The 25,582-nt window shown below is 42.5% G+C and overlaps 1 protein-coding gene across 1 annotated transcript in view; it reads left to right on the top strand.

Moving 5' to 3' along the window:
• Nucleotides 1–25,510, top strand: part of DNAH10 (dynein axonemal heavy chain 10) — a 52,169-nt gene extending 26,659 nt beyond the window's left edge. The window contains exons 44-78 of the mRNA XM_017815387.1: nt 879–1,024; nt 1,427–1,579; nt 2,098–2,358; nt 3,013–3,185; nt 3,554–3,647; nt 4,601–4,768; nt 5,091–5,279; nt 5,876–6,047; nt 6,505–6,708; nt 7,448–7,528; nt 7,926–8,123; nt 8,720–8,881; nt 9,073–9,247; nt 10,088–10,269; nt 11,023–11,159; nt 11,858–12,075; nt 12,433–12,654; nt 13,264–13,411; nt 14,228–14,507; nt 14,896–15,125; nt 15,290–15,563; nt 16,214–16,318; nt 16,795–16,949; nt 17,677–17,831; nt 18,045–18,228; nt 19,023–19,223; nt 20,357–20,566; nt 20,946–21,041; nt 21,750–21,921; nt 22,349–22,480; nt 22,868–23,079; nt 23,164–23,331; nt 23,512–23,695; nt 24,626–24,771; nt 25,169–25,510. Of these exons, the coding sequence (XP_017670876.1) occupies nt 879–1,024; nt 1,427–1,579; nt 2,098–2,358; nt 3,013–3,185; nt 3,554–3,647; nt 4,601–4,768; nt 5,091–5,279; nt 5,876–6,047; nt 6,505–6,708; nt 7,448–7,528; nt 7,926–8,123; nt 8,720–8,881; nt 9,073–9,247; nt 10,088–10,269; nt 11,023–11,159; nt 11,858–12,075; nt 12,433–12,654; nt 13,264–13,411; nt 14,228–14,507; nt 14,896–15,125; nt 15,290–15,563; nt 16,214–16,318; nt 16,795–16,949; nt 17,677–17,831; nt 18,045–18,228; nt 19,023–19,223; nt 20,357–20,566; nt 20,946–21,041; nt 21,750–21,921; nt 22,349–22,480; nt 22,868–23,079; nt 23,164–23,331; nt 23,512–23,695; nt 24,626–24,771; nt 25,169–25,315 (6,134 nt within the window). The 3' untranslated portion in view covers nt 25,316–25,510. The remainder of the gene's footprint in view (nt 1–878; nt 1,025–1,426; nt 1,580–2,097; nt 2,359–3,012; nt 3,186–3,553; nt 3,648–4,600; nt 4,769–5,090; nt 5,280–5,875; nt 6,048–6,504; nt 6,709–7,447; nt 7,529–7,925; nt 8,124–8,719; nt 8,882–9,072; nt 9,248–10,087; nt 10,270–11,022; nt 11,160–11,857; nt 12,076–12,432; nt 12,655–13,263; nt 13,412–14,227; nt 14,508–14,895; nt 15,126–15,289; nt 15,564–16,213; nt 16,319–16,794; nt 16,950–17,676; nt 17,832–18,044; nt 18,229–19,022; nt 19,224–20,356; nt 20,567–20,945; nt 21,042–21,749; nt 21,922–22,348; nt 22,481–22,867; nt 23,080–23,163; nt 23,332–23,511; nt 23,696–24,625; nt 24,772–25,168) is intronic.
• The last annotated feature ends 72 nt before the right edge of the window (nt 25,511–25,582 follow it).

Genomic DNA, 25,582 nt, shown 5'->3' with positions numbered 1-25,582 from the left:
TACCTTTAATTTATAATGTGTCACCACTGAGTGCATGGCACTTAACATGAGATATCTTCTTTCTCTACTGAAGATCATCTACTCAGGTTCAGTTGCTTGTGAAGGAACACATCCATTTTTTTAATGTTCTTGTCATAGTAGTTTGCCAGTAATAGAGTTGATGTTCACAGTGTAATAAAGGAATGAGGAAAGGATGAAAGCTTGTTTCAGTTAATAAGGCTTATTAGGAGCCAACAATACCTTTTACAAGCCAGAATAGCAGATGATTCACAGTTTGCTGTACCAGAAATTCTAGGAAAAACATCAGCTCAGTGGTTCAGATACTCAGTAGATAAAAATTATGTTCTTAGGGCCATTATTGGTTGTTACTTCAAGCATTGCATAATGGTGACAGGTGCTTTTCATAGTTCAGGACAAATTAAGGCCTGTTACTTTACAGTAATACTCCAGCAAGCACAGGTTAACTTCACTGACACAAGATAATTCTGTGATCTCTGAATTTGCTCCTAATGCCAGGCTATTCACATGGAAAAAAAAATTAATCTCTGTAGAGTTCTGGGAAAATGCTTATGATCCAAATAAATCCAGATTATATCCTTGAAATAGGGATTAAATGGAGCTTAACCAAACCATGACCCTCCTATATGGATGATAACTTCTTTTTTAATATATCTATAGAAGAAAAGATCCCAATGATAAAAGCTGAAAAGAGTTGGTTAAGCAGTTAAAATTTTCTTACAACACTGTGAGTTGATAATTCTTTGTACAACTGCACATTAATACTTTGAGAGTGTGATCCAGCATTATTCTATAAATATAAATCCCTGGCTGTAGTGCATTTTAATTTAACCAGGGATTGTATCCATGCTCTTTTCCAGTGCCCACAGTGGACACAACTCGCACGTCTTGGTTACTGGAACAGATGGTGAAGATAAAACGCCCAGTTGTCCTTGTAGGTGAATCGGGCACATCCAAGACAGCAACTACACAGAACTTCCTGAGCAATCTGGACAAAGACCTCAATGTATGTAGGAGGCATTTTGCCTTGTTTGTAAAGCTGCATTTTCATTCCTTGTCCTTGTGTTAAATCTGCATTGTGAAGGCTGAGTTTGTGAGCAGCAATAGTGACCTGAGTAACATGACTGCAACTCCAGGCCCAAAGTGTGGGAATGACTTGACAATCCTTCAGGATCAGAGGTGTTTTGTCCTCTTCTACCATGTACAAATCCAATTTTATAAAGTAAAAATATATAATCAAAATGCTAAGAATGAAGTTACTTTGTCATCTGTAATTCAAGTGAATAATGGACGAGAGAAACATTTCCTGTACACCTGACAGTTTAATATAGAGAATATTTTTGAATGGTCTAGTGAAAAAACAAAGAACAGGTAAAAATCCATTCTTACCCATGTCCTCCCTTTGCAGCTGGTGCTGGTAATTAACTTCTCTTCTCGTACAACATCCATGGACATTCAGAGAAACCTGGAGACAAATGTAGAAAAACGAACTAAGGACACTTTTGGCCCTCCCATGGGAAAACGTCTCCTGGTGTTCATGGATGATATGAATATGCCAAAGGTAAGCTGCCAATAGTTTGAAAGGTAGTATAGAAACATTTGGGGTGGCACTGGTGTGGTCCCTTCATGCACGAATCCAGTGAATCCCAAGTCAGAGGGATTCATGGTAAGTGTGTCACTGGATTCCAGCTCAGGATCATCGGAAGAGTTGGGTTTGTGTGCCAGAGGGGTTGTTTCTGTCTGTTACAATATTTGTCCTATATGTAAGAGAGATCCTGTTCGGTCATCTTTTTGTGCCATTAAAATCGTGTTTCTGTGGCCTGATATTGGATGCAGGTTCCTTTCTCTTTACAAATGGGGCAAAGAGTGTGTGTGCATTTAGTTTATCTCGGAGAAGAGGTGCTTTTCTCATAGGAGACTTTGGAGTGAGTGTTCACAATCAGTGCTAGAGCTTTACGAAGTGTCACTTAGTTCTTGTAACATTCTCCTGAGTATGGAGCACAGTATTTCCACATTTTTAGCAGGAACTGGGGTGCTGATGTACTGTGCTCTAAATACCTTGACTCTTGTATCCCTAAGGTGGATGAGTATGGCACCCAGCAGCCCATTGCCCTGCTGAAGCTGCTGCTGGAAAAGGGTTTCTTGTACGACCGTGGGAAGGAGATGAACTGTAAATTCCTTCGAGACCTGGGATTTATTGCTGCCATGGGCAAGGCTGGAGGAGGTCGGAATGAAGTGGACCCTCGGTTCATCTCACTCTTCAGTGTTTTTAACATACCTTTTCCTTCTGAACATTCACTGAAGTCGATCTACTCCTCCATCCTGAAAGGCCACACTGCGGTAATTTCACTGCTTTTAAAGGATTGCTCAACAGGTTTATTAGTTTTAAATAGACATTTATTTCTATGTTGTTGCAAGACCTGAAATCTTCTGTTATCAAGCTTTTTTATTACTAGAACCTCATGTGAACTTTCCCTTCCTCTTCTCTTTCTCAATGGGTTTATACTGTTAAAATGAGTTCTTGAGTAATATGTAAACATTCAAGTCAGCAGATAATTTATAAACCTGGTGCTTTTCATAGGTTGAAACCTGTGAATGATTTGGTTATAGTTCCTGTGAGCACAAACACAAAGATCAGCAAACTCTTTCCTGAATGAGTGTGAAAAATTTGATACAATGCATTAAACTGCATTACTAGCAAGGAACCTGCAACATCAGATAATAAAAGAGCAGTTTAATTTTTCTGCTATGGAAATGCAGTGGAAATTCCAGTCGTTGAGTTTGATGTTATCTTGAGCACACAGCAAGCTCCAGAGTGAAGATGGAGCCTGCCCAAAACATTTAAACTGCAGAATGTTCATCCTACAGAGAATTTCTAACTGTATTTGAAATATTCCAAGCAGGTTTAAAAGCTGGAAAGCAGACTGTGTTTAATAGCATTGAGTTCTCTCTGGGCAGTCTCATGAAAATTCCTCTTCTTTCTCATGTTTGCAGACATTTACTGAGGCAATATCAGCCATCTCTGACAAGATCACTCTGTGTACTTTGGAGCTTTATAAAATGATTATTAGTGACCTACCCCCAACTCCTTCCAAATTCCATTACATTTTTAACCTGCGGGATCTTTCCAGAGTCTACAATGGACTTGTTCTTACAAGTTCAGAGAGGTAAGAATAGAAAAATTGGCTTCAGTGGTCCTACATTTATTTATTTGGGTGAATCTAGGTGAAGGTGAGGTATTTTGGTGCATGAAATCAGTCTCATTTGGTTACTTTTCATTACACCTGTGGCACAGTGAGAATTAGAACATCCTAAATTGTGATCTTACTCTTTGTGACAAACACTGATGCATTAGTCTTTCTCAAATAAGATATCTAGAGGTAAAATTGCAAGCAAATTATGAAAAGAACAAAATCAAGAGAGCAAAAAAAGGAGTAAGAAGCTCACTCTAGTATTTGCTCATTGTTATTAACCATATGGCCTTAGGAATCATGTCAGCTCATTTGTGCACTGTGATATTTTGATGTTAATTCAGGTTTCAAAAAGTGACCCAGATGGTGAGAGTTTGGAGAAATGAGTGCCTGAGGGTTTTCCATGACAGGCTGATTAATGAAGAAGACAAAGCATTGGTGAGTAATTTCTTTCAGTTTTTAGTAGTCACTCACTATTACTTTGGCAATTAATTTGCAACAGCAACATTACCAACTGTTGGACTCAGGTCTTGCAGTCCAACTGCAAACTTGTCTGGTCAGTATATTGGTCATTAATTTAAAACATGACCCATGGAGGTTTTTTTCTAAAATAAAGTGACTGTGGCAGACTAAGAAATCAGATAAGGAATGGAAGGTATCAGTTGGTTTGCCTGTCCAGGAAAATTGGTTGGCAGCAGTACAAGTGCCAAAGTGTGAGAGCAGTGCAGGAGAAAACTCAGGAAATCACTTCAAGTCAGTATTTTCCTTCAGGAAGGATTATATCAGAATGTGACAACAATCAAGTAGGAAAAAGGATAAGAACTGAGTTCTTAAACAGTGGACTCAGTTTTGGCTGTTATGCAAACTGGAAAATTATATGTATATGTTTCAAATTATATCTTAAAACACAAAAAAGAATGATGCCAGTTTTATACCCTCAGAATTAGGAGAGAAATTGGGGTGAAGACTACTTATGTATAAGCAACTTGCTTTGCTTTGAAAGTTGCTTAGATGAAAAGAAGTAGATTAAGATGGCTTCAGATTTTCCTGCTTAAAACTTTCTCCTCTAACATACAAAGATAAATCTCCAGCTCAATTTTCACAATTCAGAATATTCATGCAGACTTAGAAGCTTTGTGAGAAATCTTGCTGGTGAGACATCTGTAAGTGCTGAGAAAGAAAGTTTATTAATATACTGTTTACACCAATATGTGAGGAGGTGTGTTTTTTTTTTTAACAGGCTTATCCTTTTCTGTTTTAACATTCTAAAGTCCATTGCCTTGATTGGTTCTTGAACCACCTATTAGATCCTTTTAGATCATACATAGAACATAAAAGGGGGCTCTATTCTTTGGATCTTCTGGTGACAGACTCATTTCATATCCTTCAAGGTACAAGGTCATATAAAAAGCTTGGTGGAAGAGCATTTTGCAGATGAACTGGAGCATGCCATGAGGGATCCAGTTCTTTTTGGGGATTTCAGAACAGCACTGAATGAAGCTGAACCTCGTGTTTATGAAGATATCCAAGACTATGATGTAGCAAAAGCTCTCTTTCAGGTAGTGCATCAGCTTGGAACTGTGCCTGAGTCTGTCTCTGTGCCTGAGGAATGGGCAGGAGCCTGCCTCAAACCGTAGGAAATCTGTTCCCTTCCTGTGTGCACATGGAATTCCATGTGCAGAATTCCATGTGCATCGATATCCACTTGGGGTCTGCAGTCATGAAAGCTGAGGATCAGCTACAGTGAGCAGTGTTTTCCAATAGTTTATTTGCCCTGAGAAATGGGAAAGGAATAATGCTGCTGAGTGGGTTGTTATTTTACTAATGTTACTAATTGTTTCATGGATCTCCTAATAACATTCTGTTCACCTTTCTCTGAAGGAGATTTTGGATGACTACAATGAATTCAATATTAAGATGAGTCTGGTTCTTTTTGATGATGCTTTGGAGCACTTGATCCGTATCCATCGCATCATCCGCATGGACCGAGGGCATGCCCTGCTCATCGGAGTGGGAGGCTCAGGGAAGCAATCCCTAACAAGGTTGGCTGCCTACACAGCTGGATGTGAGGTAGGTGACCCTGTGTCCCTGCAGTGAAAAATGACAAGGAAAGGAATATTGTGATGGGGATTAAATTAGGGGTGGGAATAAATCAGTCAGTCAAGATAAGATCAGACTGGCAGCTCTTCCCTGTGGAGAGAAGCCCAGGGTGAGGTGATTGCCTGGAGGTCCAAGATGATGACTGTGGGTGATCTGGGTTTGGCACTGGGGACAGAAAACAAGGATGGGTTTGCCAATGAACAACTAACAGTCCCTAACTGCTGCTCTTGATACTTCAGTGTATTCCAGCAGCTGGTTGGGGAACCTTATTGTGATTGATACTGTATTATATCAGACAGGAAGTGTTCCTCTCAGAGGTATTTTCAGTTTCTTACAAAAGCTTGGAAGGGAAGAACAAAAAAGGAGGATGAACACAAAGCAATTTTGAAAACTCAAGCCTGCAGGGTTGTACAAATGTCATTTTTAAAAAGAATGTAGTGCGTAATTTTGTTGATACTTACACATTTGCTGATGATAGGGGCCAAACCAACCCTCTTGATTAAGCATGAGTTACCATCATCTCTTGAGTCCATCTGTGTCTTCTCAGTATGTGTTTTCATCCTTAGATATTTGAGATCGTCTTGGTTCGAGGATACGGAGAAAATAATTTCCGAGAGGATTTGAAAAATCTGTACCAGAAGCTGGGTATTAAGAACACGCCAGTGGTGTTCTTATTTACAGATGGCCATGTGGCAGAGGAGAGTTTCCTGGAACTCATCAACAACATGTTGACTTCAGGTGCCACTGGCAGCCTCAGTTACTCCTGATCTGTGTCTGCTTGTGACTCATAATCTCAACTGTGCCCTTGACAGAGCTATTTCTGGTGCTCCTTGTGTCCTCTACTGCTTTGGTACTACCTGAAATGGTCTTGGCCTTAATAATGGCTTTCTGGCACCTTCTTACAGTCATTTCTGTGTGTCTGGGAAGGCTGTGGGGTTCATTCATGCTGCAGGAGTCTCAGATTTCTTCCAAGGCTCCCTTGGATCATTCTAATTACAGCCTTTTTTTTCCCCTGGGTCTGTGGGGAGGAGGAGAAGCATAGAGAGATTAATTGGTTCATTCAAAACTACTCAGAGTCATTTTTGCAGAACTAGGATTAAAATTAGACTCTGGTTTCTCATCTGCCCTGTCCCCAGCCATATGGTTTCCTCTTCCTGGTTGTTCTCACTAACGTTCTTCTGTCCTTATGTTACAGGAATGGTGCCAGCCCTTTTTGCAGATGATGAAAAAGACGCCATCCTAAGTCAGATTGGTGAGGAAGCTGCTAAAGCTGGAGTGCACACAGCTAAAGAGAGTGTCTGGCAATATTTTGTAAGCAAATGTGCAAGCAACCTTCACATCGTCCTGGGAATGTCCCCAGTTGGGGACGATCTGAGAACGTGGTGCAGAAATTTCCCAGGTATCAATTGCACTGTTTAGTCCCCTCCCTGTGAAATACAGATTAACAGGCAAGAGAAAATCTCCAGTGGACACTGAGAGATGTCTGGCAGCTGAAGCCAAGCAGAGCAGGGTTCATGACTGAGGATTTGAAGTGTATGATTTTTTTTCCAGTTAATTACAACGTATAAGGGAGCATTATTGATTAGCATTTACCAGATCAGTTAATTTTCCAGCTGAACAGCTGGAAATCAATTGGTCATCCTCATTGAACTGAAATTATACAGCCTATGTCTGCAGCCTCTCTTCTGTGGTTTGCAGAAGAATGTGTGGTGTTAAATCATTATGAAACCAGGACGGTGGTAAGAGAAACAGTTTTGTATCCAAAACCACCCAGGCCTGGCAGATGTTGCCCTTCAGCAGGTGAGTCCTGGGACTCCTGGAAGAGACACTGGAAAGATGCATATGGGTGGGAATGCCAGCCCAGGCACTAAAATATCTTGTTGCAGCTCTTGACTGTAGAATGGAAGAGCGTAAAAAGAATGGAACCATGGGGTTGGCAGGACAGAGGGGCAAAGCTCATTGTTTACTGTCAAAATGGAAGTATTAACTTTGTGGTAAATTCTGTTGCTAAGCAGGAGGCAAATAAGACAGATTTGCAGATTCTTGATGCGAATAAAGTTAATGAGTGGACTGCCTGTCAGATTAGGGGCTAGTTTTACCAAGGAATTTTGGAGATAAAACTGTCCTTTTATTTTAAGGTCTTGTCAACAACACTGGTATTGACTGGTTCTTGCCCTGGCCCGCCCAGGCCTTGTTTGCAGTTGCACAGTCCATTGTGGGTATGTAAGATGTCAGTATTTGAACCCCTTAACCCTTGCTACAGTCTAAGAAATAAATTCTTTACTTTGCAGTTATTGTACAATTCACAATTTGTTACCCTTGTTACCCTGAGTCTAAATGGGTGATGCAAAAACCCCATCCAGAAATGTCACTGGATGGTAGTTTCTTAATCAAATAGGTTTTTAACATTGCTAAAGTTCAGGTTTCCAGCTCTGCAGACAATGTGAGCTGCCTCTAGGAGGTTCCCTTCTGACTCTGCCTTGATTTTGCTTTTTGCCCCAGAAAGCAGATTTGGTTCTGTGCCTGTCTTAGATGTACATGAGAAGGATGGCAATTGGTGTACTCTGAAAAAACCACACATCTTTGCAATGTTTTATTTCTTCTGCCCAATTTTAGTAAAGAACCCACGTATCCCACCAGAGAGCTCCAAGTCAGTGATTGAGCACATGGTGATGGTGCATGAATCTGTAGGGGATTTCAGCAAGAGATTTCTGGAGAAACTGAGACGTATCAATCATGTCACACCAAAGAATTACCTTGATTTTATCAGTACTTACACAAAATTGCTGGAGGAGAAAAATGAGTTCATTTTAGGTAAGGCCGTGTAGATGTTTTCTGCTTTTTAATAAGTGATTTAAATATTTTAAAAAGAAGGAAAACTGCTGGTGAGAATCCCACATATTACCCACAATATGGAAAAATCCTATTAGCAGCACTATCTGAAATGCTGTGCTGGCATCTGATTTGGACACTGACCCAATATGCTGGCCACATGTAAATGTTCAGGCCCTGTCAAACAGTGGGCTCTCCCCAAATCCTTTTAGGCATGAACCTGAGCCAGAATCTCCAAACCAGACATTACTCTGCTTGGGGAAGAGTGATTAAATCTGATACCTGCTCAGCCTCAGTCAAGGTTTGACATTCTTCCTCAAACAGCAATTCTTATTCATACTTCAGTGGCATTGAAATATGTGAAGAGGATAAAACATGAGCAGTGTAATATGGAAAGCAAGTTGTGGCACAGGGCCACTGTGTGTCAGCTCAAGTGACATTAACATCATCTTGGAGAGGAGGCTTAGGAAAGGAAAAATCTCTCAATGCACCTCTAAGCACATTTCCCCTTTGTGAAATTGTCTGTTACTGTGTGATAGGACACAATCCATAAATAATTTCTCTTTTTTCCTACCCAGCACAATGTAAGCGACTGGATGGGGGGTTAGTTAAGCTGAAGGAAGCTGCTGTACAGCTGGCTGAGCTGAACCAGAAACTTGCTGAGCAAAAGATTGTGCTAACAGAAAAAACAGCTGCCTGTGAGGCTTTGTTACGAGAGATTGCAACAAACACAGAAGTAGGTGAGTGCTTTACAGCTGCTGAAGGCTAAGGTGAGGAAAATGTAAACATAGGCAAGCTGGCAACACGAAGACTCTGAGTTGATGGGAATTTCTGATTTTCAGCAAAGAGTAAATCTATATTAGTTTATGAGTGTATGTTCTGTATACAAATTTGAATAATTCATTTATGGTCCTGCCTTTTCAATTCCTAGCTGGGGTGAAGAAAAAGCTGGCTGAAGAAAAAGCTATAGAGATACAGGAGCAGAATAAGGTTATTGCTGTGGAGAAGGCAGAGGCTGAAGAAGCTTTGGATCAAATCAAGCCTATTTTAGAAGCTGCCAAAATGGAGGTTGAGAAGCTTGACAAGGCTGAAGTTACTGAACTCAGGTGACTCATTTGCATGTACAGTAGCACAAACTCTTGGAAATTCACTGAGAGACCCTTGTTTGCCTCACCTTTCTCACTTACCTGTGAAGGTCAGGACATCAGCTGTGTGGGTGCAGAGGACATAACAGAATCCTCCAATTCCTTGCCCAGGACTTCACCTTAAGCCAGTTCTTCCAGGCCTTTGTTTGCTGTCTTCCCCATATTTCTCTGCCCTGTGTCTAGTGCCCTGCGCTAGAACCTGCTGTGGGTTTTGCCTGAACAGTGACTGTCCAAACCCATTCATTCCTCCTCTGTTTTTTTTCCTGTGTCTACAGGAACACATACCAGTTATTTTTCAGGGTTGCTTTCACAGCATGAAAATGTATTTCCCTGCTGAATTAACTTCTTCCTGTGTTTTTATGATGCATCTTGTATTTGGAGGTCGATGTAAAGGCACATCCAGTCCTTGGCTCTCCCTGAAGTAGCCGTCCCCAAAATAGCAACAGCTCTCCCTTCCCTGCCACAGTTTTTTGGTTTCCTTTCTTTTATGATCTCTGGATTCTCCCAATGGGAAGCTGCTTCACTGCCCTGTGGGGGAATATTGTGGCTCAGGGTTCTAGGCCTTCCATTGTTGAAATCCTTTAATATTTCATGGATCAGATTGTCTGAATACAAGAATTTTGAGCTTTTGAGTAGTTAATAATTTCATGGATCAGATGGGTTATCTTTTTCACTGTATGTGGCATGTTTTATGTACAAGCTCTTGTACTGCAGTGCCTTTCTAACAGGTAATTATCATGTCTGGCATCATGTGCTTTGTCTCCTCCTTTTTCTCTTCCACTATCTCCTTCTGTTTTCTAGATCCTTTGCAACACCCCCCAAGCAGGTGCAGGTTGTCCTGGATTGTATTCTTATCATGAGAGGTTACAAGGAGCTGAACTGGAAGAACGCCAAGGCAATGATGGCTGACACAAATTTCCTGCGACAACTGTTGACGACGGATTTTAGGGCAATTCCATGGAGTAATGTGAAGTCTATGAGAGGTGAATTCCTGATCTGTATACTTGGAATGAACACAGGATATTGTTAATGTGATTAGCCACGTCAGCAGCAATCCTTCCAATGTAGTTTGGGAGGGTGGGATTCACTTTGTGCTAAGGGACAGCGCTGCCCACGATGCTGTGGGTGTTGCACTGTTGGGATGACTTGATTTTTCAGAGTTCAAAGACCTTCTACTTGTGTTCCATCCAGTTTAAACCCTACCTAGGGTCTTACAGACTCTGGTTTAAAGCAAGCAAGGATAGCTGAGTAGACCTGCTGTCTCCTTTTAGCTGCTTAGTAGAATTATGGCCTCATCCATGTGCTGGCAATTAAAATGTGATGTTACAGAGTGGAAAGAAGATCAGCTATATCTAAAGTTTATGGACCAAACTTTGCACATGCTCTTAAAGGTGTAATCCAGAGCACTTCCATTAAAAGGGGAATTTGGGTCTTGGAGCAAAATTGCACCTGACTGCTGCAGAGAAGACAAAACATGAACTTCAGACATAATGAACAACTCTTGAAAATACTCCCTTTATGGAGAAAGAACTTGAGAAATCACTGGGAATATTGTGCTTGTATTGTTACAGCCCAGTAGGTTCATCTTAAAGTCAGAGTCTCTTTAATATTCTGACAAAGGTTTCATATTGTCTGTCACAGCATTGGCTGATATTGCTGGTGGGGAAAGCTATTTCTTTGAGGATTTCTCACTGTAATTCAACTCAGTTGCAATATTTTTGTGTTTGCCAATTTAGCTCTGTTAAGGAATCTTAATACTACCTTTGCTGAAATGGAAGTTATTAGCAGAGCAGGACTGGGAATGTTGAAGTTTGCTGAAGCAGTGGTGACCTACTGTGATGTAGTGAAAAATGTCAAGCCCAAGGAAGAAAAGGTAAAATGTGTTGGATTCAAGCTCAGGGGAGGCTGAAGCAGGATCTAGATGAAAAAGATAACACTTGACTTGTCAGACTGCCCACTTCTCCTCTTGAAGTGCTTAAAAATAGGTGTTTAGGAGAGCTATTGCAGGTGGAGTGAGGCAAGTAGTTGGTCATAAATGGCTGTGTTGTGTCATGATGTGGGTTGCCATCCATGCCAGTGCTTGAAGGAGGAACATGTTCAGTTGGAATTCTATAATCTAACATGTTTAGAAAAACACAGTTGATAGCTGTCTACTAAAACCAGACTTCAAAACACATAGCATTTGTACAGAGCAAAGTTCAGTAGAACACAAAATCCATGTTCCTTAAGCAAAGACCTTTAGATTAACTTTCTTTAGGGTGACTGAAAGTTAGCTGTATCACCAAAGGAAATCTAATGTCCAACAGGTGACCCTGGGAAACTTTTGTCGGGAAAAGGTTATTATACAGAGCTGACTACTGAGAAAGTATATTCACCAGATGATGTGTCTGACTATTTTTGGGGCCATAATATTGTTGTTAAGCTGACAAACCTCCCATTTTGTCAGGGGATGAGAGTCCTGTGGACACTTTGAAATAGATGAAATAGCCAAAAGAAATCTGAAAACTTAAGACTCCTCTCCAAAACCCTTCTTTCCTCTGACACTCATCTTTCCTTCAAAATGTAATGTAGGTGGCAAGGCTAGAACGGAACTATTTGTTAAGTAAGCAGGAACTGGAAAGGATACAGGCAGAGTTGGTTGCTCTCCAGGCTGAGCTTAAAGCTTTGGATGACAAATATCAACAGGCCATAAAAGAAAACCAGAAGTTACAAGAAGAAGCAGAGATTATGCAGAGAAGATTAGAGGCTGCTGACAAGCTCATTGCTGGCTTGAAATCTGAGAATGAGAGGTAAGTCTGGATTCAAAGAGGGACATTTTTGACATCAGAGGGTCATGTGTCAGGGATAAAATCTATCAAGCAGAGACATTTTTGGAAATGTCACTTCCTATGGTGTTTGTTGCTGAGAGGAGCTGTTATCCATTCTAAGCTAATATCCATTAGCTCTTGAAAAATAACTCACATTAGGAGGAAGAGGGTTCAGATCAACTCAGTGTCTCTGGCCATCATAATAGTGAGAGAACAACTGATTCTAAATTTGGAGGTCTGTCTCAACCTATATCTAAAGTAGCAGCAACTGGAAATTCTGCACATAAACTCCATCTCTCTGGTACAGACTGACCCAAGATTCCCTTCTAATTCTACCAGGTGGACAGAGGAATTCAAGGAATATGAAATACGAAAGGTGAAGTTGCTTGGAGACTGTCTACTTGCTGCTGCCTTTCTGAGCTATGAGGGAGCGTTCAGCTGGGACTTTCGTCATGAAATGATGTATAAGGTGTGGCACGAAGATATCTTCTCCCGAGAAATTCCATGCAGTGAATCTTTTAGGTTAGAAAGCCTCCTGACTAATGAGGTGGAGGTCAGCAGGTATGTCCAGTCAAGAAACCCAGTGAGTACTGAATGTGAGATGATAATGTGAGAGTCTGGAGCTGAGCCTGGAGCACAGAACTGGCAGATTGTGGGTGGAGGTGCACAGCCATTCCAGAGAGAGAGAATCCTACTTTCATGTCAAGAGGAGGAGACAAATTATTTTCCCTCTGGTTAATGAAGGCCATTTGTTGTGACAAATCATTGTACTTTACACTCCAGGGACATTCACTAAACTCAGATGCATATAATATCATTTTTAGGAAATTTTTAGAGGAGTTATCTATAAAATGTGTTCCCATAACCCAATAGGTGTCTTTTCATTGACTTCAATGAATCTGGTATAAAACCCATGCCCAGATAGCCCATATATCAGCTACTGCAGAATTACTCACCAAAGGCTACAGTATGAGTAGTGTAGTTCCAGACCACTCAGACAATGGGTCAGGCTGAGTTTTGACACTGTTCTCATAACCCCATACACTGTATGTTTCCTTGTGTGTCAAATAGTGTTCTCAATGAATTTCATGGTTCTACTGGCAAATCAAATGTGCTGCTCTCCCATGGAGTTTTCATCCCAGCCTGGTCTTTGGTCTGTTCTGTTCCCAGATGGGTTTCCCAAGGATTGCCTCCAGATGAGCTCTCTATCCAGAATGGCATCCTGACAACATATGCAAGTCGCTTCCCACTCTGTATTGACCCACAGCAACAGGCATTACATTGGATTAAGAAGAAAGAAGAAAAAAATGATCTGAAGGTAAAGATAAATAATTGTTTTACCTTGTTACTGGTTGTTTTCAAAGCTGCATAAATCCCTGTCACCTTGAATGGGGAACCAATTATAGAATTATAGAATCATAGAATGGTTTGGATTGAAAGGGACCTTCTAGTTCCACTCCTCTTCCATGGACAGGGATATCTTTTACTATCTCAGGTTACTCCAAGCCCTGTCCAAGCTTGTTTTGAACACTTCTAGGGATGGGGCAGCCACAGCTTCCCTGGCCAACCTGTGCTGGGGCCTCACCGTCCTCTGAGTAAAGAATTTTTTCCCAATATCCCATGTAACACTGCCCTCTTTCAGTTAAAGCCATTCCCTCTTGTTCTATTGCTAAATGTCCTTGTCAAAAATCCCTCTCCATCTCTCTTGAGGCCCCTTTAGGCACTGGAAGGTGCTATAAAGTCTCCCTGGAACCTTCTCTTTTCCAGGATGAACAACCCCCCCTTTCTCAGCCTGTCTGTACATGCAGAAATATTCTCACCAAAAGACTGATGTAGATTGTGGATTATCTCAGCTCCAGGATGGAATTTTCATGTAGAACAATAAACAGTCAGAGGCACATTTAGAACTTTGAAGAGTAGTTCTCCAAATGGAAATTATTTTCAACTTTAATTATAATCAGAAAAAAGGCACCTTTATTGTTTTGTACAAGTGCAGTTTATACCAACCATGAGAGGAAAGACAAAAAGCAGCAAAGAGCAAACTTCACTAGTGCTGGCAGCTATTGGAAAATAATAATGTTCAGCAAATTGAGTATTGGTTCTCCTTTCAAATCTTCCCATTGTTCTCTTGCAGATGGCTTCCTTTAATGACCCAGATTTCCTTAAACAACTAGAACTGGCCATAAAGTATGGAAACCCTTTCTTGTTGCACAGTGTGGATGAATACATCGATCCTGTGATAGACAATGTCTTAGAGAAGAACATCAAAGTTTTACAGGGGCGAGCATTCATCGTCCTGGGGGACAAAGAGGTCGACTATGACAGTAATTTTAGATTGTACCTGAACACCAAATTAGCAAACCCAAAGTATTCTCCCTCTGTGTTTGGCAAAGCCATGGTTATCAATTACACAGGTGAGCTCAAGTGTGGTTTAGTAACAAAGCAGTGATTATGATGCAGTGCAAATTTAGAGGCTGGGTTTATGATGCAGTGCAAATTTAGAGGCTGGGTCGTTGTCTGAAATCTCAATGAAGCTCTAAAAAATTCAGTCTCCCTTATACTTAGCATCTGATTTAATAGAAAATCCTTCTCACTTCTCTCTTCTAATCTGCAGCTGAGACAAATATCTCTTCCTGCACCTGTCAGGTGAGGATGCTTAGGTACAATTAAGATATAGAGTCATTAACCAAGTCACTCTTGCATTGCTGTAGTTTTATGAGATGCTGGAGATTAAATAAGTTGTATAAAAGCTGTCCTGTGTTTAGAAACAGAGTGTGCTGTGTCCATGTGTTGCACCTGTAGTTACACTGAAGGGCCTGGAGGATCAGCTGCTCAGCGTCATCACGGGCTTTGAAAGGAGGGAATTGGAAGAACAGAGAGAACGTCTCATCCAGGAGACAAGTGAGAACAAAAACCTGCTGAAAAATCTGGAAGACACTCTCCTTCATGGACTGACAACTTCCACAGGAAACATGTTGGACAACGTGGAGTTGGTGAAAACCCTGGAAGAGACAAAATTCAAAGCTACTGAGGTACCAGCTCTGGGCTTTTTGGAAGGATACATAGTCTTTCCTTTTTCACTGTGCTTCATCAAACACAGAGAGGCAGACATTGAGCAGCTCTGATTGTTGTGATATAATAGATACCCTCTGGATCAGCACAGCAATTCCAGGTGTATAAAATCCCTGTTTTACAGGTGATTGAGAAACTGAAGCTGGCTGAGACGACAGCAGCAGATATTGATGTCCTTCGGGAGGGTTACAGACCAGCTGCCAAGAGGGGAGCCATCCTCTTCTCTGTATTGTCTGAAATGGCACTTGTCAACATGATGTACCAGTTCTCACTGGTCTCCTTCTTGGAGGTTTTTGGATTCTCTCTCCGGAAATCCATGCCCAACCCGATTCTTCCAAAGCGGTTAAAAAACATCATGGATACACTGACTCTGAACACCTACAACTATGGCTGCACAGGTCAGTGCCATTTAGTGGTGGGCTGAGACTGTGATGTGCAAAAAAAGGCAAAGCCATGACTTCAGCTGGTTTTAATAAAAGAGGCAGTTACCAAACAGTGAATTCTCTGATGTTCAGAGCCCAGCACTGCTCCTGGTTCACTCTTTACTCCCTGCTATTTCTATTAAAAGAAACTACACACATTAATAATGTAACTCTTGCAGAAATGCTTTTCTTAACACAGTTACATAGGTAAATCACAGCTATGGAGTTCACAGGTGCTGTATTAACTCTGTAAGCCTGATCCAAAGCCCCATCTTTGATCACTCTGATCCCAGAATCATAGAATCATTAAGTCTGGAAAAGACCTGTAAGATCATCAAGTCCAATCATCAATCAAATGGTCTTTGTGGGGTGACCAGATCACTGAATCATGGAATGGTTTGGGTTGGAAGGCACCTTAAAGCTTATCCAGTTTCACCCCCTGCCATGGGCAGGGACACCTTCCATGAGACCAGGTTGCTCCAAGCCCTGTCCAACCTGGCCATGGACACTTCCAGGGATGGGACATCTCATCAACCCCACAACAGATGCAGGATGTGGACTTAAAGATTGCTTCAGTTCAACAAGCTTTAGCAGCTGATTTGGGAAATATTGTCCTTTTCATGCAGGCTTGTTTGAGAGGCACAAGTTACTGTTCTCCTTTAATATGACTGTCAAGATAGAACAAGCTGATGGAAGAATTCCACAAGAAGAATTTGAGTTCTTTTTGAAAGGTAAAGTGAATATTTATATATAAATATTTAGCTATAGCTAAAAGATCTTTTGAAGACAGACTTTTGACTAGATATGATTTACTAAGAGCCACTGAGGAAAACTGCACTGTGTTGATTTACACAACTGGGGATTCTGCTATTTCTATTATTTTCTCTCTGTGAAACAACAAAGAGGTCAGACTTTCTCTGTTGACAAATATGACATTAGTTGATGGTTAGGATGTTACCTGAGGGAATAATCTGTAGTTACTTTCTGACTATGTGTGGATATGCATGTAGAAATGTTTGCAAAGATAAAACTCTGGCTTTTGCAAGCACTTGTAAAATGCCATCTTTCCTTCAGCAGAGCAGCCTAATCTTGCAGTGTTTCAGAAACAAATTTCCACTTGGTTCCTCTGTGCTTGGGACTGTGTGTGTGGTCATGTATTGGAGAATTTCTGCCATGGACATTCACTCTGGTTTCCCAATGTGACCAGGCAATGTTTCCCTGGAGAAGAGTGCCCGGAAGAAACCGTACGCTTGGCTTCCAGATCAAGGCTGGGAAGACCTGATGCGCTTGTCTGAACTATTTCCTGAGACGTTTGAATCTCTTCCAGATGATGTGGAAGACAATCCAGATGAATGGAAAAATGTATGTGCCTTTTTGCAATCCTGTTCTCTCTCCTAGTTTTGACACTGGTATGAAATATTCAAGTGTGGTGCACAGGGAGGACATCACTGCAGGCTCCTTCCACCAAGGCCTTGCTAGTTAGTGATTGGCTTCTTTGCAGAAGAATTAAAGATTATATTATTTAAAAAACAAACAAACAAAAAAATCTTCCCTGGTAAACTGTGGATTTTTTATTTGTCAGTCAAATGCCTTAGAGGAGTTATTTGCCCTGTTGAAGTCAGTGGAATTTTTTCTCTCAATTTCAACAGTCAACATTTCACTGGTATTTTTATGCTGCTAAATTGTACTTTGATCTTCTTGTGAGTTCCAGTGAGTTCCATAGGCTAGTGACAAACACAGATTTCCTTTGTTCTTCCTGTAGTTTCATTTCATGTCTTTTTGCTTTATAAGAAATCTACTTGTAAGCAAACTGTTAATACTTATTGCTTGGGATGCTGTTTTCTGTATCTTAAGAGAATTACTTGACATAAAATGAAAGTACAAATGTGTTTCTGGACTTGAATACTTTATACTGAAAAAGTTGGATTTTTTACCCAATCTTTTAATATGTACTTGCAGCTGATTGACTTTCTTTGTTTTCCTTGTGTCTCTTGGCCCCTCCTTCACGAAATTGGTTTTCTCTTTCCTAGTAATTTCCCTGACAGAGCCATTTGATTCTTTTGCCTTGTCTGCCATCTTTTCTTGCCAGTGGTATGACACAGATGCTCTGGAGCAGACCCCATTCCCAATGCAGTATCAGGACAGTCTCACAGACTTCCAGAAGCTCCTGCTTTTACGGTGTTTCCGGGTGGACCGGATGTATCGGGCGGTCACGGACTTTGTGACAGTGACAATGGGGGAGACGTAAGTCACGCTTCTCTTTCAAATCCAAACCACACCACTCAGGGGTTTCACACAGTAAATGGTTTTGTAATGTGCCTGAACAGCAGAGCAGGAGTTGTGTCTGAATGATTTCCATGTGGAGTCTGGGGTGAGCGTTGCTGTTCGTGTTCATTGTTCCCACACAGAGGCTGTTCCGTGAAAAGTTGCAGCTTATTGGGCTTCTCCCCTTCCCAGGTATGTGCAGCCCCCTGTGATCAGCTTCGAGGCCATCCTGCAGCAAAGCAGCCCTTTCTCACCTGTGGTTTTTATCCTAAGTCCTGGCTCTGATCCCGTCAATGACCTCATGAAACTGGCTGAGAGGACAGAGTTTGCAGCAGAGAGACTCAAATTCCTGGCCATGGGACAAGGCCAAGAAAAGGTAACTTGGGTGGGAGGGTGGGAATGTGCTGTGTGCAGCAACTCTGTGAATTGCAAGCCGTGCTCCCAGTGCTTTGGGACTGATCAAATCTCCTTTACAAAGGTCTGCACCATTTGAAAAGGAGTTACTTCATGGTTCTGACATACATTTGCCAGTCTGGAAATAACGAAAGGGGGTATTTGGCTGACTGGCTGCTGTTCTGGTTTGGCTGAAGGTAGATCCAGAATCAGATTGTCAGCTTTTAAAAAATTGCTGAGCTGAAAATATGCTACTCTGCAGCCTTTCAAAGGCTTTCAGTGGCTGGAGCTCTGTGTATGGATGTGAGGTGGCTGGAAATCACCAGTGTTTGTTACTGAAAAGATATCCTGCTGCTTTTCCTGCCTTTTGTTTTTGTTATGGACACTAAGGCAGAATGTCCAAAGCTTCAGAGCTGACTAAATTTGCCATGATTTCAATCAGTGGAAGAGCTCCTGTCAGATTCATTTAGACCACCAATTCCTAGACTGATCTCCTCCTTCTCCTGGGCCATGAACACTCCTGTGCTGTTTGGAAACAATTCAATGCTCTGAGTGACTTTTAATTTCAAAAAGAATTAATGAAATAAAAACATCTCAGAGCACCTTCTTGTGGTATGGGAAAAGGTCTGTTCTCAGCAAGGAGCATTCTGGTAAGTGCTGAAACTAAAAGGCTGAGTGTGCTTGCAGCAGGAAAACCCACTGCATGAGCCCATCAGAGGCAGTTTGCTCACAGGGTAAAGGGAGAGTTACTCACAGATGGTTCCTCCCTCTCTCCAGATCGCTTTGCAGATGCTGGAGGAGGCAGTGGTTCAAGGAGAATGGCTCATGCTGCAGAACTGTCACCTCCTGGTGAAGTGGCTCATCCATCTGGAAAAGGCCCTGGAGAAGATTACAGAGCCTCACTCGGACTTTCGCCTCTGGCTGACAACTGACCCAACTAAAGGCTTCCCAGTTGGAATCCTGCAGAAGGCCCTAAAGGTACTGTGCAGTGAGGAAACCCCAGTCAGGAGGCCATGTCCTGCCACTGGTACTCAGCAGAAAAGGCTGGCTCTAGATGCCTGACCTCAGTGCAGCACCCTGACCTGGGCTAAGGAACTCACTTTTTGTCTTTATAAGTGAAATCCTTTTTCATCATCCTGTTTATCTTACTGGGATGATTCCTTTGGGTGAAAGCTGCTCAGTTTTTTTCTGAAGCAGTTATTTTGAAGTAGAGGTTTGTGAGTACACCTGGATATATGACAAATGCTCTTTAGATTCAAATGCTGCCACAAGTGAGGAATATCTGGAGAGCCAGAAATAGCCCCGTCAGCCCTGATGCTGCAGTGCAGAACTGAGGCCTGGCAGCCGTGCCCGTGGAGCAGACATTGGAATAGGATAATGGTTTCCAGCTGCTACTTCAGGCTGCAGCATTTATCACCAGAGGCTGAGCTGATTATTTCGAAGGCACAAGCCATGATTCTGGTCTAATGTCCTTTTCCATGGCTGCTTTACTGCTGCTGTGGTGACCTGTCCTGTAAACATCGTTATTTCATTTCACAGCTTGGAAGGCAGTGGGGTGACAGACCCAGCCCCTGTGAGCTCTGGGGCAGTCACAGCTCTGGGTTGTTCTCCTCCAGCAGTGGGGCTGAAGGGATCTGAGTGGATCTTTAAGCCTGCAGATCCACACTTTCTGGGTCTTGACAGGACCAGTGAGAATGGAGGTTTTACAGCACTTTGGAAAAAAAACCTCTGGCAGTTTGATCAGCACTAAAGCCATATTAAAGACTATAAAGCCATTTTACTGTAGGGATATAAGACACACCAAAATGTGTAAAGTATTGCTATTTCAGAAAATTAGATTGTCAAGTATGGGAAAAATAATGTCTTGCCAATAACATGAGTATTTCTAAAATAATATCACATTTTTCTTTACATAGGTGTGTTTACCTTGATAATCTTAAAAAGCTCTGTTTCATGTCTTTACTTAAAGAAAAAAATCCATATTGATAGGAACTTGGAAAGCCACTTAAAATGTTCAAGCTTGCATTGTATAGCTTACTTAATGTGGTACCTTAACAGCTTATTTTCCTCAAGTTATCGAGAAACTGATAGCTTCCTAATTATTTTGATAGGTTGTTACAGAACCACCTAATGGTCTGAAACTGAACATGAGAGCCACCTACTTCAAAATTCCCCAGGAAGCCTTAGAGCAGTGCCCACATCCTGCCTTTAAGTCCTTAGTCTATGTCTTGGCATTTTTCCATGCTGTGGTTCAGGAGAGAAGGAAGTTTGGAAAGGTTGGCTGGAATGTACCGTATGATTTTAATGAATCTGATTTCCAGGTAAGAAAACAATTACAATGGCTCTTATATTCCTCAGTAGCTCAGATTACTTTTGAAAACATAGAATTTATCCATTTTTAATCCTTTCTCACAATTAGATTTTGCTTAGTATTTTTTCCTGCTTCTGTGGAGTCCTGTAGACTCCTGATCTTCTATAATGTCAATTTGAGCCACTAAAAATTAAATTCCCAATCCTTCATGTTTATGTTGTCTCTCTCATGGGTTTCTTTTCCTAGGATGATTTTTACTTAACTTTTTAATTATTTCAGAAAGAAATAATTGTTAGTTTTCAAACAACAACTACATTAAGAAGAATCTATACATATCTATATCTGATTTATGAATCTTCTTATCTCACATGTTCCAACAACTTTATTAGGTCTGCATGGAAATCCTTAACACATACTTGACAAAAGCTTTTGAACAAAATGATGATCAAATCCCTTGGAGCAGCCTCAAATATCTTATTGGGGAGGTGAGTGCCTAGAGTGCCACTTGGTGCTAAAAGAATCCAGTTAAATGAAGTTTCCTCTCTGCATGGGCTGCATCAAGTAAAGCTGGCTGGGAATCATTCCTGGGCAGGCTTAATCTCCAGTTTAAACCCTCGAGCAAGGGCCTTAATCTCAGTCTCAAGGAAATAGGGCCACTGTGTCTAACTGCATAACAGGGAGTTACGGTGCTTAATTAATTTTGAGAGCCCTTGGGATCCTGTGCTGAAAGGTTCTGAGCACCACAAGTGCACAGTGTTATTGGCACAGTGGGGTGTCCCTAGAGCTGTACAAAGGGATGTTCCCAAAGCTCCTGCAGGACTCCATGTCCTGTGTAGCAGCTGCACTGCACTGTCCAGCTGCTGGGACATGAAATCCTGAGGAAAACTGTTACTTTGCAGCACTTAATCCCAACTGAGCATGAACTAGTACCTCAGGAAGGTACTGCTGCACATAAATTGCTAAAATGGGTGATCAGGAGTTCCCAGAGCAGCTCTGTCCAGGCCAAGGCCAAATACTTCCTGCCTGTCCCCCTGAGAGGGGCTGGAGAAGGTCCCTTGGTATCCATAAGGGAGACAGTGTTACACCAGAGCCGCTGCAAAAGCAAAGAGTATTTTGGACCTTTCAGTGATTTTTCTAAGCTGTATTTCCTGCTCCAAAAGCCAGTGCTGTGATACCGATGTCGTGTTTTCCAGGTCATGTACGGAGGGCGCGCCATCGACAGCTTTGACCGGCGCATCCTGACCATCTACATGGACGAGTACCTGGGGGATTTCCTGTTCGACACCTTCCAGGTGTTTCACTTCTATAAAAACGACAAGGTTGATTATAAAATTCCACAAGGGACAGTCAAAGATGACTTTGTTGGTAAGAAATGCTTTTCCTGCCACGTACATTAGCATTAGGTCTCCTTCCAGTATCCATCCTCTCCATACATCCGTTGCTGGATACAAGAAGTTGAATGCAACACCAGGCACTGCCAGTGTACGGATTGCAGTCTTATAATCCAATGCTTTATATGAACTGCTCTTTGGAATGTAATCTTATCAGTGAGCTCCTCAGTTCTTTTAAAAAAACCAAACCACAAACCCTCAGTTAAGCAGCAGGTTAATTATGTTTAGTGATACATTTCTGGGGGGGTCTGGGTGTGTTTAAAGTGTTTATTCACTCCGTGAGTTGCTCAACACCGGCTCTAGCATTTGATTTTTTCCATGCAGAGCAGTAACAAAATTGCTGTGTTGTTCTCTGTGCCTGGTGAATGTGGGCTCACAGAGCCCATGTGGTTGTATTCCAGAGGCCATAGAAGCTCTGCCGCTTTCCAACCCTCCAGAGGTGCTTGGACTCCATGCCAACGCCGAGATCGGGTATTACACGCAGGCGGTGCGGGATATGTGGGCTCACCTGCTGGAGCTGCAACCCCAAACAGGTGTGTTCTGAATGAACTGGGTTGGTAAATAAGAAATCATGGCTGTGCCCCGGGGTCTGACACACCAGCCATGCCATGGCAACATGTGTGTGTGTGGAGTGATCCCAGGGAAAGGGCGGCTGTGTCCCGGCCTTGGGGAGCAGAGGGAGCAGGACAGTGGGACTGAGAAGTGAGCAAAGGCGCAGCACAGCTCTGCCCTGCCAGCCTGGAAATGGCTCAATGCATGCCCAGAGGCACAACTGGAGACATGCAGGGAGTCTGGTGGGCAAATGTCACAGCATCATCAGAGACTGATGCCAAAAGGTGACTCCACTCAACCTTCTCTCAGAGAATTAATCACGGAATGGGTGGTCAATACAGAGCCTCACTTAAACTTTTTGGCTGCAGGTGAAACTGGTGCAGGAATTAGCCGAGATGAATATATTGCAAACATTGCCAAGGATATAGAAAACAAATTACCCCAAGTATTTGATCTTGACCACATACGGAAAAATTTTGGCACAAACATCTCCCCTACGACTGTGGTGCTGCTGCAGGAACTGGAGCGATTTAATAAGCTGATCGTTCGAATGGGAAAGTCACTGGCTGAGCTACAACGGGTAAGTAGAACCACAGCACCTCGATGGAACCAGCTGGGCTTTACCTGCCCCAGGCTGGCACTCAGAACTGCACCGTCTTTCCAGGCCTTGGCTGGGGAAGTTGGAATGAGCAGTGAACTGGATGACGTGGCTCAGGCTCTCTTCAATGGGCAGATTCCCGGCATCTGGCGGCGGTTGGCTCCCGACACACTCAAAACACTTGGAAATTGGATTATTTTCTTTCAAGATCGGTATAACCAGTATTCCAGCTGGGTAAGCAAGTGCCTCCAGAAAGCTTTTTGTTTTGTTAATCTGCACAATGTGCTGTGCAGGTTGGTGCAGAAGGCAGTGAACACTCACTGCTTTAGGTAAGTGCCTTGCATGACTGTGGTTGCCAGGCAGACTCCCCCCCTGGCTCACCTTTCAGAGCTCTGGCCCCTTCTGTGACTGCAGGTTAACGAGTGTGAGCCCCCGGTGATGTGGCTGTCGGGCCTCCACATTCCCGAATCCTACCTGACAGCTCTTGTTCAAGCCACCTGCAGGAAAAACAGGTGGCCCCTGGATCACTCCACCCTCTACACAGAGGTAACCAAGTTCAGGACAGCAGAAGAAATCACTGACGAGGGGTCTACTCAGGGTAAGTGATTTTACAATTATTTGGCAAAAATATGAATAAAGTAGTTAATTGGTGAGAGAGAGTAAGTTACTTTGGTTACACCTCAGCAGACATACCCCTGGGTTTGCATTTCACAGCCCACATGATCTCCAGCTGGGAATTAGCTGGGTTCTGGTTCCTGCAGAGCCTCTGAGTGCAAGAAGCACCATTTTCTCTCTCCAGCTCTTCCCACGCACAGGCAGGGATTTGAACTTACTCCTCTCCCTTGCTCGCTCCCTATAAATATACACACCCTGACTTCCTAATGCCTGAAACATTACCAATCCCAGCAGGTTTATAAAGATCTATTCACACCACAAATAATATACTGAAATATATTTAAACAAAAAGTGACTATAACTATGTATCATTTATTGTGTAAATATCTCTTTATGACTCTCTATGACTAGTACTGCCTAGCACTAGGCTCTCAACAGAGGAAGGAAAAAAGTCTCATTGTTTTTGTTAAATTTAACTTGCAGTTTTAAAGTCCCCTCAGCAGCTTACCTGGATCATTCTCAATCAATGCTGTACTTCTTCATCAATGTTGTACTCAGTATTTGTACCAGAACAACTGTCCCAACCCTTCACCTGCTGTCAGTGATCCAAGGAGCAGGCCTGGGGTTACAAAGCTCTCTGGGACTTGAGCAATTGGAAGGTGGCAAATAAGATTTATTCCTGGGACTGTTTAACGTGTGTAGTGCAACTGAGACAATTTAATTTGATTTCCTAATACAGACAGATGGTAAAAACAAACGCCACAGGTAACTCACCCTGTGCAGCTGCAGCTTGAAGTGCAGCGTGTTTGTGATGACTGGAATGCCCAGGACAGGGACTGCAGGAACACCTGGCTTAAACTGATCTTTTCTAGCAGCTCCGTTTACACAAATGCTGCATTTTCTGACTTCACAGGCTGCTTTGTTTCTGGTCTGTTCCTGGAAGGAGCAGACTGGGACATGGAGCAAGGCTGCCTTATCCAAAGCAAGCCCCGCGTGCCGGTGGTGGAGCTGCCCATCCTGAAGATAATCCCCACGGAAGCACACAGGCTCCGACTGCAGGTACGGCTCCTCGGGGACACGGTGGCCACTCAGTTTATTACCTTCCTTCTGTTGTCACATCTCCACAGCTGGCAGCCCCTGAACACTTCTCCTTCCATTACCCTTCGCTATGGTTTTTCTTTTCTAAAGGAGTCGATGTGTTTGTTGCCTCTTTTCAGGCACTTTGGGACAGGTATCTGGGGACACTCTCACACTCCCCTACTCTTTCAATCATGTCCCATCCCCAGTTAATGACGTAAAGGACATTTACAGTTTCTGGGCATTGGATATTTAAGACCTCTAACAAAAAAGTGAATTTCTGAAGACAGTCATCTCTCCTCGAGGCCCTTCCTGTTCCCAGTTCCAGGTAGTACCTCAGGCACTACTCAGTGTCCTTGTCCCATCCCTGCTCTTTCAGAACACGCTCCGGACCCCCGTGTACACAACGTCCATGCGAAGGAACGCGATGGGCTTCGGCCTCGTGTTTGAAGCTGATCTTTACACCACGAGGCACATTTCCCACTGGGTCCTTCAAGGTGTTTGTCTCACCTTGAATGCAGAGTGACAGCTGAAGTAGGCAGTACACTCTTCCCCCAGAATCCAACCCTTTAGAGGGGCAGGGAGAAGACCCTCAACCCAGGCAGAGATTCAGCAGCAAGGGGGTGGGGCAGTGTTCACTTAGGCACACCTGACTTTAAATAGTATTAATTAGCTTGGTTGTATTATGCTCCAAATAAACACATTTGAAGAGGAAAGTGTTTTTTGTAACTTGTGTTTCCTTTTGAAAAGGCTCCAAGCTAGTCTGTGGATGTAGAAGAGGGAATAAGTTGGT

Source organism: Lepidothrix coronata, unplaced genomic scaffold (genome assembly GCF_001604755.1).
Source record: "Lepidothrix coronata isolate B3197 unplaced genomic scaffold, Lepidothrix_coronata-1.0 Scaffold51, whole genome shotgun sequence".
Classification (NCBI taxonomy): Eukaryota; Metazoa; Chordata; class Aves; order Passeriformes; family Pipridae; genus Lepidothrix; species Lepidothrix coronata.
This window is presented reverse-complemented; position numbering and strand designations above follow the sequence as displayed.